The following is a 16,702-nucleotide window of genomic DNA, read 5'->3' on the forward strand; positions in this document are numbered from 1 at the left end:
TCACTTCCTACAAATTTATCTGTACTGTTGATTTTCCAAATGTTTAGATCTTATTACCTCCAACTAAACTGTAAGAGCAGGGTATATATCTTATAACCTATTTTGCATACCTACTACAGGTTTTCCCTATTTTTCTATTTCATTTAACACTAAAAACATTATCCAAGTTCTAAATTTTATTGTCTCCATTTACAATGAAGAAACTGAGTGATTATATAAATTGCCAGAAATCCATTCTTTGGGTGATAATCAAGTCAATCATGACAGCAGGAAACATTCATTGAGAGCTTTCTATGCTCCAGGCATTATTCTAAACTAAACCTAAACCCCACAGGATACATCAGATTATCTCTGTTTAATATAGGAGAAAACTGGCTCAAAATCATTTTCAGAGCCTACATTCTTTATTTACTCTTACGTAAAATAAAGTCAGCCATGGAACTCTCTACTTGACATCTCCAATAGCACATATAAAAATGATCTTAGTAACATGGCGAAAACACAACTCTACTTCCCACCTCTAACCCATTTCCCCCTACTTTACTTCTTCAATAAAAGGTCCCACTTCATTATTTCAACCAAATTCAGTGAGTTATCCTCAATTCTGCTTTCCCTTACATAATAGAGTCTGACTCCATTTTTTGATGTTTGACTACTGGCAACTTTTATGCTTCACCCCTCATTCTTTCCCTTCTGCCCCACATTTAAGCAATCTTATTAAAAAGCCCAGTGCTCCCTCCTTTGCACACCAGGGGTTTCAAACCACAAAAGCCCCTTCTACATATGGAAACATACCAGACCCACCCCCTTACCACAATAAAAACTCCAAGCCAGTCTTTTTTCCCAGCTCTCTCAAGCCATTTTCAGACCATCACAGAAAGCCAGCCCTGATCTCTTCATACCCTCTTGGTACGTGGGTAACATCTTCAGTCTCACCATCCAAACCAAATCTAGGATGGCCAAACCAAATCTTTGTACAGTGGCCACAACAAGTGGCACTATGAATAGAACATCTTGACACTGATTGCCACCAACTAGAGTCTTTCTTTCCTTCTCTTGCTTTGACTTCTAACTGCTTCTGATGCCTGCTGGTTAGCATACACTTTCAATTGTTGCCAGCTGGCTAGCTTGCATTTTAAGCCATACTAATTTGTGCCACATTTGCTAAGTTCTGCTAAGCCTCTGTTATGCACTTAACTATATTAAACCAGAAGTTTTGATAAGTGGAATTTAGGGACAAAAGTACAGGAATGGGACCCTCCTTAAAATGGCCTGGGGTCAGTGTCTCATTCTAGACTTATCTGTGTGTCTTTAATTCAATCATGTATCTGAAGTCCAGCATTAGCTGTGACTTGACACTAGACTCAGGGGAACAACTCTTACCCTATGGCCTATTGTGTGTCTAAACCAGGCATTGGCCCCCACTATATACAGCATCCAGGGGAAAGACATACTTTTGTGCAATGTATCCACACATCTAGGTATTCCTCACCTTAAGCATCAGAACTTTTGTCTTGACTAAATTCTTCCTGGCTAAAGCACCCATTGCCCTAAAATATTCCATATTGGGCACACTCTGACTCAATGAGTAATATATTAAAATTAAGCCTTTGGCATTTGTAAACTGCCTTTTTTAAAATGGGGACCCATGGGTCTTTCTTCCCAATGAAAAGAGCTAAAAGTCCAATGTAAATTAAAATTGGGCCTTCAAGAATGGAAGACTATTATACAGGATATACTTAGTGAAGTGGTGATTAAAACCATTGCTTCTCCTTTTTTTGTTTTTTAACTTTATTTTATACTTTTAATAATTGAAAATATAAACAATTAAAAACTAAAAAGAAGATGAATAAAAACACATTCTCATTTAAATGTACTGGATACATATAAATTTTTTTTAATCATTCAATATGTTATACAATATTTGGTTCATAGTAATGCAATCATACAGTATTTGTCCTTTTGTGTCTGTCTTGCTTAGCTCAACATAATGTCCTCCAGGTTCATCCACATTGTCATAAGTTTTATGACTTCATTTCTTCTTACAGCTGCATAGCATTCCATCGTGTGAACAGACCACAGTTTATTCATTCATCTGTTGATGGACACATGGGTTGTTTTCAACTTTTGGCAATAATGTCACTACGAACATCATTGTGCAGAATTCCATTTGTGGCACCGCTCTCAGGTATTCTGGGTATATGGCAAGTCTATATTCAACTTCTTGAAGAACTGCCAAACAGTCCTCCACAGTGGCTGTACCATTCTGCATTCCCACCAACAGTGAAGAAGTGTTCCTATCTGTCAAATATCCTCTCCAATAATTGTAGTTCAGTATTTTTATTAGTGGCTATTCTGATAGGTGTGAAATGATATATCATTATAGTTTAGATTTGCATTTCCCTAATCATTAGTGATGCTGAGCATTTCTTCCTGTGTTTTTTTCCTGCCATTTGTATTTCTTCTTTGGACAAATATCTATTCAAGTCTTTGCCCATTTTTTAATTGGGTCATTTGTCTTTTTCCTGTTGAGTAGTAACATCTCTTTATATATCCTGGATATTAAACCCTTATTTGGCATGTGCTTCCCAAATATTTTCTCCCATTGGGTGGGCTGCCTCTTCACTCTTTTGACAAAGTCCTGTCGGGTGCAAAAGCATTTAATTTTGAGGAGGTCCTATTTATCTATTTTTCCTTTTGTTGCACGTGCTTTGGGTATAAGGTCCAAGAAACCACTACCTAACCCCAAGGTCTTGAAGATGTTTCCCTACGTTTTCGTCTAGTAGTTCTATGGTCCTGGCTTTTATATTTAGGCCCTTGATTGACTGAGTTGTTTCTTGTATAGGGAGTGAGATAGGCGTCCTCTTTCAATCTTTTGGTTATAGATATCCATTTGCTGCAGCACCATTTGTTGAAAAGACTGTTTTGTCCCATTAACATTGACTTGGTAGGTTTGTCAAAAACCAGTTGACTGTATTGGTGAGGGTTTATTTCTGGGTTCTCAATTCTGTTCCACTGATCGATGTGTCTATCTTTATGCCAGTACTATGCTGTTTTGACCACTGTGGCTTTTTATGCTTCTTCTTTAAGAATCCAATGTGGCCTGTCCTTAAACTTGCAAAGAATGAATGGCACACCTCACAGTAACTTACTAACCTTAATGCTATGGAACCTTCATTAAGGCTTCATACCCAATATTATCAAAATTACTGACTCCATCTAATCAGCAAATGGTAAATACTTTTTTATTATAGATGTGGCTAACATGTTTGTTTGCTGCCTGTATCAATAGCCTCTCAGTTGCAGTTTGCCTTCACCTCCAAAAAGACACACTCCATCTTTCACCAGATACATAATCTCTGTAAGCAAGATCTTAACTGTATTCAGCTTTCTCCAAGAACAGAGGTATGGCATTACATTGATGACATCCTTCTCCGAGGAGATACATTTGAAACACTTATTCAGGATGTACAAATACAAAGAAGCTTACAAAAAGTCAAAAAGCCATTGACCCACACAGAGTACAAGGTTCTGCCATTTTGGCTATATTCCTAAAATTACTTGTCAAACTGAGGACTGCTCCATCCCTAACACCATCAAGAAACAGTACTGACTCAGCACCCACATATTAAAACAAATCCAACATCTTTTAGGCCTTTTGGGGTTCTAGAGGCAACACATTCAAATTCCTCATTTATAAATTTTACTTAAGCGTATTTAAACTGTTACTTGCAAATCAATCCACTCTGAATGGGGTCCCCTCCAACAAAAGGTTTTACAATCTGTCCAAACTGCAATACAACAGGCATTGCCATTAGTGCCCCCCACAGACTCCTTTAATAACCTCCTCTCAGGCCTACTGGGTTCTTTCAACTTCTTATGGGCTATTTGTTGTCCATGTGCTTCTAATGTAAGAAATTACCTCCTCAGCCCCACACTATAGGACATTTGAGTAGCAACTGCTGACTACAAGTTGGGCTATCCTGGAAATGGAAGTTCTCAGAGGTCAAGGGCCCATGACTCGCTGTACCCAGTTTGTCATTATGCCCTGGGTCATAGAAGCAGCACACCACAAGCTTGGCATGGTCACCAAGGCCTCCTTTTTATAGGATGAGCCAAACCTGCACCCTCTGGTATATACCTCATGCAGTAGCAGATAGCCTCCTCTGTCCTGTCCCTTGCCTGAAGCCATGGTGCTGGAGGAGGTAACACCTCTTACAAAACATTAGGCTACCTGGGGAAGCCCTTGTAATAATCAAACAACTGAAAGGGAGTTCATAGACTTTGTAGATAACACTGCCACCATCACATAAGATAGAGCTTGCTAGAGTGACACTGCTCTTCATCCCTTAACAGGTCATCCCTGATAAAAGATGGGATCTATGGTCAGCAAAATTGGCCAAACTTCAAGCAGCCATTAGTTCTGGATGCCCCGGCCAAAAACAGGCCCCATCTGAACAATTTTTCACTATTAGGTCATTGCCAATGGTATGACTCTCTGGTTGGTCAATGGCAGGAACAATTTCTTATTCAAGGAATTGGGACTCTCATCTTCATAGACAATCAAGATATAAACCAAGGTTACACAAGTTCTTACACCTACCAAAACCATAAAGCAAGGCCACAACAAGACACTCCTTATCTGCTTCAATGTTCCAGACATTATTGACAGTGAACAAGACACTCATGTAAATTCTCAGAATACATAATGCTACACACTAGAATAAAGAGGCATTAAATGAACTTTCACTTTTCTTACTGGCCTCAGAGGACAGGCCCCCAGAGCACCATAATGGCTTACTTAAACAGGTTCAAATTCAGTTAAATGCAACTTGGTACACCGTACTCCTCAAACATCAGTAGTGAATTGTAATTAAGAGTCCGACTATATTTTTTTGATGTCTGATGGCAGCTTTTAAGTCTCATACTTCCCTCTTCCCCTTCTGCCCCACATCTGAGTAAGCTGATAAAAACCCAGGTGCTTCCTCCTTTGGCAATAGGAGGAGGTTCAAGGCACAAAAACTCCTTCTGTGTGAAGGAAACCTCACACCAGCCCCATCCCTTAATCACAATAAAAACTCCAAGCTAATCTCCTTTCTTCGCTCATTCAAGCCATTTTCAGACCAGCTTGGAAGTCCTGACCTGATCTCAGAAAGCTTCATTCAGTGATCAATAAACATTTTCATACCATCTTGGTATGAAGGTTAGTGTCATTTTGCTATGTAAGCCAACTTTTGGCTGTACTAGCCAAATGGGTGCTGATGTAAAGTACAAGAATACTGTTGGCTTTTATAAAGGGTATTTATTTGGGGTAAAAGCTAAAAGCTTACAGTTACAAGGCCCTAAAGGGTCCAACTTAAGGTTACTTCCTTACAAAACTCTGTTGCCATATGTTGAATATCTGTGAGGGTTCAGCCTTCCTCTTCCTTAAGGCTCCAGCTTCTGATCTCAGCTGTAGGCTGGCATAGAGCTTGTCTCTCTTCCCAGGGCTCATTTCTTTCCAGGCTTAGCTGCTCTTCACAAGGTCAGCTATAAACTATCAGGCAAATGGCTCATTTTTCTTCCCAGGGCCTCTGTCGAGTCTATGGAGCTACCTCTCTTCCTCTGTGTATCTTCCCTGTGTATCTACTTTTGTGTGTCTCCTTGATTGAGTAATCATATATATAGGGGGTGGGGATTCAAACTGAGTCACCCTAATGATGTGGTTGAAATCAAAGCCCTAATCTTAACATAACTGAATCAAAGGTATCTCATCTGAATCTAATACAAAGGGTATCATGCCCAAAGGAAGAGACCAGCTCACAAACATAATCTCTCTTTTTAGAATTCATAAATAATCTCAAACTGCCACATCCCTCAACTATAGGGTAGCCACAACACCTTATTTCACATATCCCAAGTCCTGTTGGCTGTAATCCCAGAAAATATCCTAAATACATATACTTTCCTCTATGTCCACAACTACTATTACAAAATTGTATTTTATCATAATAAGAGGCAAAAGCCATTAATGGTTTTCCTGACTCTACACTGCCCCCAATAATCCAATCTCCTTCTGACAAGAGATTACCTTCTCAAAACATACATGGCACCATGTCATTCTTAATTAAAACCCTCTAACAACTCCCACTTTTCTCAGAATAAAATCCAAATGCTCACCATGGCCAAAAAAGTCTTACATGATATGGTTCCTGCCATCTCCTAACCCTTCCATCCTTGTTTACTCGCTCCCATATAACTGGTTATTTTCTGTTATGCAGCCACAATGTCAAGGTTGCTCTTGCCTCTGCTTCTGGTTCTTTGTGTGGCTGACACCATTTGATACTGAAGTTTCAGCTCAAAAGATAACACCTCGAGGAGTGCCTTGCTGATAAATTCCCCTCACCCCACCACAATGACTAGCAGATCACCCTATTTCATTCTCTGTATTAGCCTTTGCCACTACCTGAAATTATCTTCTTTTGTTCATTTAGTTTAGATTTTCCCATACTAGAATATAAACTCCATGAGAGCTCAAGGCTGTCTTGTTTAGCTCTATACTCCCAAGTAACCTTGAATAGTGCTTGGTACCTACTAGGTCCTCAAGTATTTGGAAATGAAGAAAATAATAGCTAACTGATATATCCTAGAGAGTCACAGAAAATACGTCAGTTATCTGTTAGCAGTTTGAGATGCAAGAGTTTTAAACATGTTAAGTAACCACATTCATCAAACTAGAGATATTTAAAACCTGGTCAAGTAGCAAAGAATAAATTGAAAAAACAACTTGTTACAACATATTTTTACATCTGACTCCAAATGACAGAGTGCTGGAAGATGATATTATCCATATAATCACTAAAAGCATTTTATCCATATAATGAAGAACTTATTCTCACTTCTCAGAGTTTTAGGTTATTTCATACAGTACCATTTTGGCTCTCTTTGAGATCACATAGATTGAAATACAGAGTAAATGCTACTGTAAATATCTACAGGTGGCCAAACCAACATAAACCACTGTATATCCATACCCTCTCCCAATTTGTATACACACCATAGGATCTTGGAAAAGAAACGCTGATATTATTCAGTCTTTCTGATTTTAGAAAGAAGAGAACAATGCCCACAGACACTTGGCTAAGTTTCCAGTTTGATAGTGACAGGCCCTAGGACACTTTATCCAGTTATGGGCATGTGGTATCTCTCATGCAGACTAAAATATAAACACAAACTCTGTATCATTTCCCAACTCCTTTTTCTCTTGTGAAAATCATCCTTCTCTCCTAGTAGACTGATATAATTATAGCCTTTCATAAGTTAACATCTGAAGTTCAGCAGTTTTTACTTCAAATACAATAAAACAAACAATTGACTTTAATTTTAAAGTTCTAATACATTAGACTTGGGTAAGATTTACATACATTTTTGTTTCAACCATGAAAGAAAATTTAGGTCAAATGTATACTGTCTTATAGCCTATTGTTTCCAAGTACTTTCTGAAACACCCATTTAGTAAGTAAAGCACAAACTATTTTATATGTTCTTTAAGAGATCTCTAACAGTTAAGGCAAGTTTGAGAAACAGAATGGCAGACAAGTGATAGATACTAAGTCTTGAAAACTTCTGTACCTAGCCACCATTAAAATGACAAATAAGATATTATTACAGTTATGTCAGGACACTATCTTACATATTATCAGAGTAAAGTAATATGTAAAATTACCCTCTAAAAACCCATTTGACTGAAATCAGTGTTATTCAGGGGTTGTGAGGCTGACCCTGATTATTTAACTGAGCCCCTAAAATTAAACCTAAAACATCAAACCATAGGGTATCTATTTTAATGAAAATCCACTACATGTTAGTAAACACCAGAGTGGGAAATGGAAAAGGACTATAGAATCAGGTATACTATTTCCACATGATTCATATAGCTCTGATGCAACCCTTTAATTTACCTACCCTATAAAGGATACAATTAATTGACACACTGGCATGCCACACAACTCAGAGACTCCGTTAAGAATGGTGCAAGGAGCTTCTCAACATTTATCCCAATAATTCAGTAGGGTAAATAAAAGCTGTCCTTCTTGCTAAGTTTCTTAGGACTGTCATAACAAATTACCACAAACTGTGTGGCTTAAAACAACAGAAATGTATTCTCTCACAATTCTAGTGGTTAGAAGTCTGAAACCCAGGTGTTAGCAGGACAATGTTTGCTTGAAAGGCTTTAGGGAAGAAACTGTTCCTTGTCACTCTCCTTGCTTCTCAAGGTTTCTAGCAAACCTTGGTAATCCATGGCTTGTGGGAGATTTTTCCAATCTCTGCCTCTGAGGTCATGTGGCATTCTCCCTGTGAGTCTCTGAGCCTTCACATGACCTGTATACCCATGTGTCTCAGTCTGTGTCCAAATTTCCCTCTTTTTTTTTTTTAATTTTATTATTTCTCTCCCCTTCCCCCCCCACCCCAGTTGTCTGTTCTCTGTGTCTATTTGATACATCTTCTTTGTCCGCTTCTGTTGTTGTCAGTGCATGGGAATCTGTGTTTCTTTCTACTGCGTCATCTTGTGTCATTTCTCTGTGTGGGCGGCACCATTCTTAGGCATTTGGCGCTGGGCAGCTCTCCTTACGGGGTGCACTCCTTGCACGTGGGGCTCCCCTATGCGGGGACACCCCTGCGTGGCAGGGCACTCCTTGCAAGCATCAGTTCGGCGCATGGGCCACCTCTATACGGGTCAGGGAGGCCTGGGGTTTGAACCGCGGACCTCCCATGTGGTAGACGGGTGCCCTAACCACTGGGCCAAGTCCGCCGCCCATCCCTCTTTTTTAAAGAACACCAAACAGTCATATTGGGTTTGAGTATCTTAACCTCATCTTAACTTGGTTACATCTGCCAAGACCCTATTTCCAAATAAGATCATTATCACAGGTTCCAGGTGTCATTGATGACAACAAGATTCAACCCAGGACACTAGGTAAACTTTTTATACCCAAGCTGGACACACATAATTATTCTGAAGGCACTCAAATGTGTTTCCCTTCTTCACCCTTTTTCCAGATTTCAACCATCCACAATTCTCCCTCTCCTTTCTCTATTGTACATACATGACTTTTCTTTCTGTCTAGGAATTTCAACCTTTAAAAAATGGCCTCACAGAGCAATTACCCTTCAGATCAAAGTTATTTATAAAAGGAATATTTGAACTTTCAATATCCCCTTTCAGGTTTAATAAAAGGTTAACATATTCTTGTGTTTTATCATTCATCCATCCACTTGACAAATGTTTATGTAACATGTGGTATGTATAAAGCACTGGGCTAAGGAAAGCTTACTCCAGCACTACTGTCCCCCACTTTCTGTTTTTCAGCCTTCTCTCAAGCAGTTTCCCAAGCAGCAGGAAAGATTAGACAAAAATAAAGTAACATCCAATTTTCCTGAGCCCCTTTGTTTGAATACAATCTATTTCAATTCTTTTTTCATTTGTCTACAGATGATTAAGTATTGGGGTCATGGGTTATGAAAATGTTAGCAATTTTAGTTTTATTTTCAGTTTTGTAATAACTAAGTATTTCAATAAACCATCAAAAAACAAGCCAAATAAGGACATAAAGAGATGGGCTAGATGCCTCTCCTCAAATGGTCTTTTAGTATATATCCCCTTCAATTATATGCAACCTGTGTAACACATTCCTCCAACAAATTTAAAGTATTTACCATTTTGTAGAACAGCTCTAACTAATAACTATGAAATTGTCTCTTAATAAACTGTTTCATTATTTCTTTCAAATCAAATAAAGTTTACCCAACTCACTTAGAGGACTTTTAGAATAGCTGTGATGATACTGCTAGATTCTAATAGAGGACAAAGCAGGAACAAGTGAGCTATATAAACCGAACTAGGATTATATATCTATTCAGTAGTTTATGATCCATCTCTCAATGTGATTCTTTCATGTTAGTTACCAAATGTTAATTCAGAAACTGTGATTCTTACATACACAAATCAATTTAGCAGTTTTAAACTATAAAATTACTACTAAGTGTCTTAGTTTTAAAAATAAGTCCAGTAAGATGTATATACAAATAACATCCTTATAGAGCCAAGTACAAATTCAACTCAACTTACCACTTTTTTAAAATCATCTTCTGCTTCATCAAGTTTTCCTTGTTTGAGTAATAAGTGACCTCTCTGTAATCTTGCCTACCAAAAAAAAAAAGAGTCCTGAATACTATGCATTTCTAAATTTTCATTAAGCACAAAGAATTAGACAAAATAAATTAACAAATTATTGATGGAATATTTATTTTCCAATGCTTATTTGTTTAACTTAATACTATGAGAATTCCTGGAACCAATAAATATGTATAATTTTTGTGACCAGTATGTTTTCTTAAAAATACTTTGTGTTTTACTTAACAAAATTGAAAATATATGTCCACACAAAACCTTTACACAAATGTTCATAGTAGAATTATTCCTAACAGCCAAGAGTAGAAGCAACCCAGATCTATCGATTGATAGACAAAATGTGATGTTATCAATACAATGGACGATTATGCAGCTATGAAAATAAAGTATATACACTCTACAACATTGATGAATCTTGAAAACATGTTAAGTGAAATAAGTTAGACACAACAGTCTACATATTATGATTTCATTCACATGAAATGTAACAGACAAATTCATAGAAAGTAGATGAGTGGTTTTCAGGGGTTGGATGGAGTAGGAAAGAGGCATGATTGCTTACAGGTATAAAGTTTCTTTTTAGAGTAAGGAAGACGTTTTAGAATTAATGGAAATGGTTGCACAACCTTGTGAATAAATTAAAAATCACTGAATTGTACACTTGGAAAGGTTGGATTTTATGGTATGTAATTTATATCTCAATTTAAAAATCCACTTTTTACCATCATAACAACTTTTCAACAGTACTATAAAAGTTGGGTAATTCGGGATTTTACCAATCAAAAATCTCCAGAAATGTGTTTGGTTAATTTTTTAACTCTCAACTCAAACTTTCAGTCCACTATAACCATAATAACAATGTCTCTTTCTTTTTAACATGCATCAGTTTTTCCTCTTTCATCTCTAACTATTCTTCTTCTTCTTGTATAAGTAATCTCACCTTTTCCAAGAATACCAAATATCTGATGAACAATGTCTACCATAAAACAGAAACCATATCAATATTCCACTAAAACTAAAGTATGATTTTTACCATACATAAAATTTCCCTAATCCTGTATTAAATGCTTGATCACATAAAATACAATACTAAAACCAACTAGTTAAGAGCTACCATAATACCTGGGAATTCCACCTCTAACAATATGTCAAACCAAACACTTACCTATATGTAATCAGTTACCATAAATCCTTTTAGGAATATGACAAAATATAAATTAAAAATTAGTAACCAAATTAATATTGAAACCATCTAATTGGTCAATGGGTTATATTAATCCTATTTCTGAAAGCTCCTTATCTGGCCCCTCCTAAGTCCCCTGTGCACACCTCGATCACGGTACTTACAATGTCCTGTCAGTTGTGAGGCTATCTCATTACACTGTAAATTCCTATACCTCTGAAGCTTGTATACAGGTTCAAAAGGAAGACACCACCTAATTCAGCACTGTATCCTCATCAAATTAACCACCGCTTAACAGAGGTATGCACTCCTCTATGTTCCTACTGCTAGGCGATCCTCTTAATTCAAAAGCCTCTTAATCAACTCATGTTTCAGCCTCCAGTTTGCCCTACATTTCATCCTCCACATACATGTTTCTTTTTAAACCCCCAAGATACTATCACTGCCTGGCTTCTAAAAATCACCTTTTTCAGAGGTGGAGACCTACATAATAAGCAGAAAGGTGTTAGACTCCCATCCTGGGAAGTCCTGCTATGTTCTCATTTAGAGGGGGGTGGGAGCCTCTCGAGAGCATAAGCAATGCCTAATAGGGGAGTACAGGCCAGTATGTCAGGCCCTCAATTTTGTTGCAAGTAACTATGAGTCTTGTTCTTCAAGGAGTGAAACTTGATGGTTGCTGTGGATCCCAAGGGGGGAAGGAGGGAGGAATAGAAAAGATGGAACATGGGGCATTTTGGGGGTGATGGAACTTTTCTACATGATCTTGCAATGACGGATACAGGCCATGTTAAATTTCACAAAATTTATAAAAGTGTATGGTCCAAAATATAAATCATAATGTAAATCACTGACCATGGTTAGTAGCAATGTTTCAATATTCTACATCAATTGTAACCAATGTATGATTCACATGTAAAATGTTATTAGGGGAAAGGGGAAAAAGGGGAAGGTGTTGGATAATATGGGAATCCTCTATATTCTGTACGTCATTGTTCTATAACCTAAAACTACTTTGAAGACAAAATGAAAAAAATAAGACACTGAGGGAATAAACAGAAGAAAATGTTACTGTATGTACTACAAGACAATAGATCTTACAGTGATGGAGAACATAATGTAAAAAAAATTTTTTTTCTGTGATAGAGTTGTACTCAGTTGTGGTTTCCCTACACATGGCTCTTCTGTCCTTCTATCTGAAACTATAATTAGTACTAGAGTTGGTAGGGGTACATCCAAGAGACTTAAATATTGGGATTGTCCATGTGCCAGCTGGGGCCCTGAATCTCAAACGAGTTTCAGCACCTACACTCCAGTACATTGGACTCATTCAGGACAACTAATGAGGAGGAGATAATGGACATATAAAATACCCAGGAACCAAGAGTGTCTACACTGCAAGCAAGAGAGTCGCATCCACTGGCTGAATGGGAACAAAGGCCCACTCAATTAAAGGTGGAGTGGGCATTACCATCACAAAGTTTTCAGGATTGGGGAACAAACTATGGACTAAAGTAGACTTACTAGTATTCTACTGTACGGTTATTATGGTTCTAGCAATGGAAGAAAGATCACTGATGTGAAAGCAGTGGCCACTGGAGGTTCTGGGAATAGGGAGAGGGAAAAACAGGTGTAACAAGGGGGAAATTTTGGGACTTGGGAACTGTCCTGAACGATATTACAATGACAGATACAGGTCATTATATATCCTGCCATAACCTACAGAGTTGAGTGGGAAAGAGTGTAAACTATAAGATAAACTATAATCCATGCTGAATGGCAATACTCTAAAATGTGTTTATCAATTGCAATGAATGTACCACACTAATGAAAGATGTTGCCAATATGGGAAAATGTGGGAGATGTGGGGAGTGTGGGATATGGGAATCCCTTATATATTCGATGTAACATTTACATAATGTAAGTTATCTTTTATAAAATAAAGAAAATTTTAATTTTTTAAAATTTCATATTTTTATTATTTTTCCAAATATAAATTTATTTTATTTTATTTATTTTTAAAACTATCATTATTTCATTTTATTATTAAGTATATTTGGTTATTTTGTTGGCTTCATTTTTTAAGAAGTTTCGGATCACAGAAGGGTTACAACTGTGGCAGGGGAGGATCACTGAGTGCAGGGTGTCAGTAACAGGGGATGCATAGAGGAGGGTCACCTGGGACATACCTATAAGGCATATAAATGTGTTCCAAGTGTTCATGGATCATTGTTACGGTGGGTGGAGATTCACGCAATAACCAAAAGAACATCAAATTCTCATCCTGTGGCACTCTGTCACATTTTCTAATGGGACAGCAAGAATCCCCCAAGTACAGGGGCAGTGATTAGTGAAGGAGGATAGAGCATTAACAGGCCCTTCACAATGATGACTGTACTTATGAACCTTTACTTTTGAAATTGAAGCTTGGCCTAGTATTATAGAGTGCCTAACAGTTACCGCCTGAGAGTCTCCTTGTTCCTCAAACGTGTCCCCTCTCTAAGCCAAACTCAACATAAAAATTCATTACCTTTATCTCCAGCATGGGACATGACTCCCAGGGATGAACATCCCTGGTGCTGAGGGATTACTACCAAACTCCAACTATCAGTGCAGCTGGAAAAAGACCTTGACCAAAAGTGGGAAAGGGTAAAGACAAATGAGTTTATATAGCTAAGAGAACTTCAAAGTGAGTGAGTTGGGAGGTCATTCCAGAGGTTATGTTTATGCATATCTCAGCAGGATCTCACTGACTGCCAAAGTAAATATTGCCTCAAATAGTGGGGCTCCAAAGAGATCTGGAGACGTCCAGACACTATAGGCAGAACTGACAGCTCGGGAGTTTGGCACCCTGCCAGTGGGCCCTACTTTGGAATTTATACTCCTCAGTGTGACAGAGTTGGACTCAATTGTGGTTTCCCTATACATGGCTCTTCCACCCCTTCTATTTGAACCTATGCATAGTATATACTAGACCATAGATAGTATATAGAGTATATAGTATAGTACTATAGTTAATACTAGAATTGATAGGTTTATGTCCAAGAGATTTAAATCTTTGGGCTGCCCACATGCCAACTGGGTCCTAAACCTCAACAGAGTTTCAACACCTACTCTCCAGTTCATTGGCCTCACCCAAGACAACTAACAAGGAAATGATGATAGACAACAACCATCCCAAGGAACAGAGAGAATCTGCAACTCCAAGCAAGATAGTCCCATCCATCTGCCCCATGGGATCTAAGCCCCCTCCTCAATTTGAGATGGAGTGGGCATCACCATCCCAGAATCCTCAGGATTGGGGAAGTCTACTAGAGTAGACTTACTAATATTCTACTCTAGACTTATTGTGATTCTAGCAATGAAAGAACTTTTATCATTGATGTAGAGGCAGTGGCCACTGGAGGTTCTTGGGGGAGTGAGAAGGAAAGACAAGCATAATATTGGGGCATTTTCAGAACTTGGGAATTGTCCTGAATGACATTCAATGACAGATACAGGCCATTATGTATCTTGTCATAACTTACAAAATTGTGCAGAAGAGAGTGCAAACTACAAAGTAAACTATAATCCACAGTTAGTGGCAATGGTCCAAAATGTGTTCATCGATTTTAACAAAAGTACAACACTAATGAAGGATGCTCTTAATGTGGGAAAATGGGCAAGAGGTAGGGTACAGGTCATATGGGAATCTGCTATATCTTTTATGTAACATTTATGTAATCTAAGTAGCTTTAAAAAAAAATAATAATTAAAAAGTATATATTTTTAAAAAAACCATCTACTTCACCCAATATTTCTCTTTCAAATAGAACTTTGATTCCAGGGACTTTGAATTTCTCTTTTCCCTAGTATGCCATATTATAGTAGCTTTCAATATCCTCTAGCTATACCTAGCATGTCAGTCATCACTTAAATTAGGGGAGCATACGTGGCTAAGCATTTGAGCACCTGCTTCCCAAATGCGAGGTCCCGAATTCAGTCCCCTGTGCCTCCTAAAAATAAACAGCAAGCAAAACAGAAAAAAAAAAAAAAACCCAACAACTCAGGGGAGTCAATGTGGCTCAGTGGTTGAGAGCTGGCTTCCCACATACAAGGCCCCAGGTTCAATTCCTGGCTCCAGTACCTCAAAAAATAAATAAATAAATAAGAACAGAAACAAATTACCTCCTCTAAGTTTCCTTAACCCCACCTTTAAAGAAAGTTTAAATACACTTACTGCAGTAAAATCCAGTTTCAATTCAATCACTTTAGTTAAATCAGGAAGTGCAGCTTTTGATTTGCCCATAGCTAAAAAGACAGTAGCTCTCCGATAGTAAGCAATATAGTTTTCAGGATCACCATCTGAAAATTAAAACAGTAAGTATGAACTCTTAGTAATTTATTCAAAAATCAAATCACATTAACAGTACTAGAGTTTGTAATTCTATTAAGAAAAGAGCAACTTCATCAAATATAGGTCAAGTTGCCTAACATGATCATTGCAAATAAATCTGGAATAGGGTCAACGAACTATAGCCCGTGGGTCAAATCCTACCCAGAGCCTTAAAGAATGCTTTTCTACATTTTTAAAGGGTTGTTCAAAGGAAGGAAAAAGAAGACACAGAAAAACATGCAACAGAGATGATTTGGCTAGAACGTCTAAAATATTTGACACTTTGTAGAAAGTTTAGCAAACCACTAATCTAGAATATTGACTACTGTGACATTTTTAAATTCTTTTGTAAATCCCAAAAGATCATGTTCTTAGAAATAATCCATTCCTGTGGGTGTGGGGCCCTTTGATTGGACTGTGTCAATGAGGTGTGACCCAGGTTGGGTCTCTACCTACTTGCTGGGGTCTTACATAAATTGAGAACTGAAAGCAGAAACACACAGAGAAAAACAGCTGCCATTTTACCCTATGTGAAAGAAGACTCCAGGACCAGCTATATCTGAGAGAGAGAGGCCAGAGGCCAAAATGAGCAGAGTACAGACGCAATGAAAGAGGCCCCTGAGAGGCTAGGCCCATGGAGCAGCTCAAAGATGAGCAGATGAGCCCTGCCATATACTTGATCGCCCATAGATGAGCTCAGAAAGTGGTCTGAAGAAGCCAGAGATCCAAACTGAGAGCTGCCATTTTGTCTTCCACATGGCAGGATGCCAGGATCTGCCAGCAGCCAACCTTTGGTGACACAGCATCTCTGATGATTCCTTCATTTGGACATTTTCACAGCCTCAGAACTGCTAAGTTTTTACCCTAATAAATCCCCACTATAAAAGCCAATCCATTTCTGGTATTTTGCACTGGCAGCCTTAGCAAAGTAAAGCAACTATATTCTATACTTTACCTAGAGTATATTCTAAACTCC

General features: G+C 38.0%; 1 protein-coding gene across 1 annotated transcript in view; it reads right to left on the reverse strand.

Moving 5' to 3' along the window:
• DNAJC3 (DnaJ heat shock protein family (Hsp40) member C3) overlaps positions 1-16,702 on the reverse strand; it is a 123,951-nt gene that overhangs the window by 58,776 nt on the left and 48,473 nt on the right. Inside the window, exons 3-4 of the mRNA XM_004463564.3 lie at positions 15,571-15,695; positions 10,109-10,183 (exon numbers count right to left, since the gene is read on the reverse strand). Of these exons, the coding sequence (XP_004463621.1) occupies positions 10,109-10,183; positions 15,571-15,695 (200 nt within the window). The remainder of the gene's footprint in view (positions 1-10,108; positions 10,184-15,570; positions 15,696-16,702) is intronic.

The sequence above is a fragment of the Dasypus novemcinctus genome, chromosome 15 (assembly GCF_030445035.2).
Source record: "Dasypus novemcinctus isolate mDasNov1 chromosome 15, mDasNov1.1.hap2, whole genome shotgun sequence".
Classification (NCBI taxonomy): Eukaryota; Metazoa; Chordata; class Mammalia; order Cingulata; family Dasypodidae; genus Dasypus; species Dasypus novemcinctus.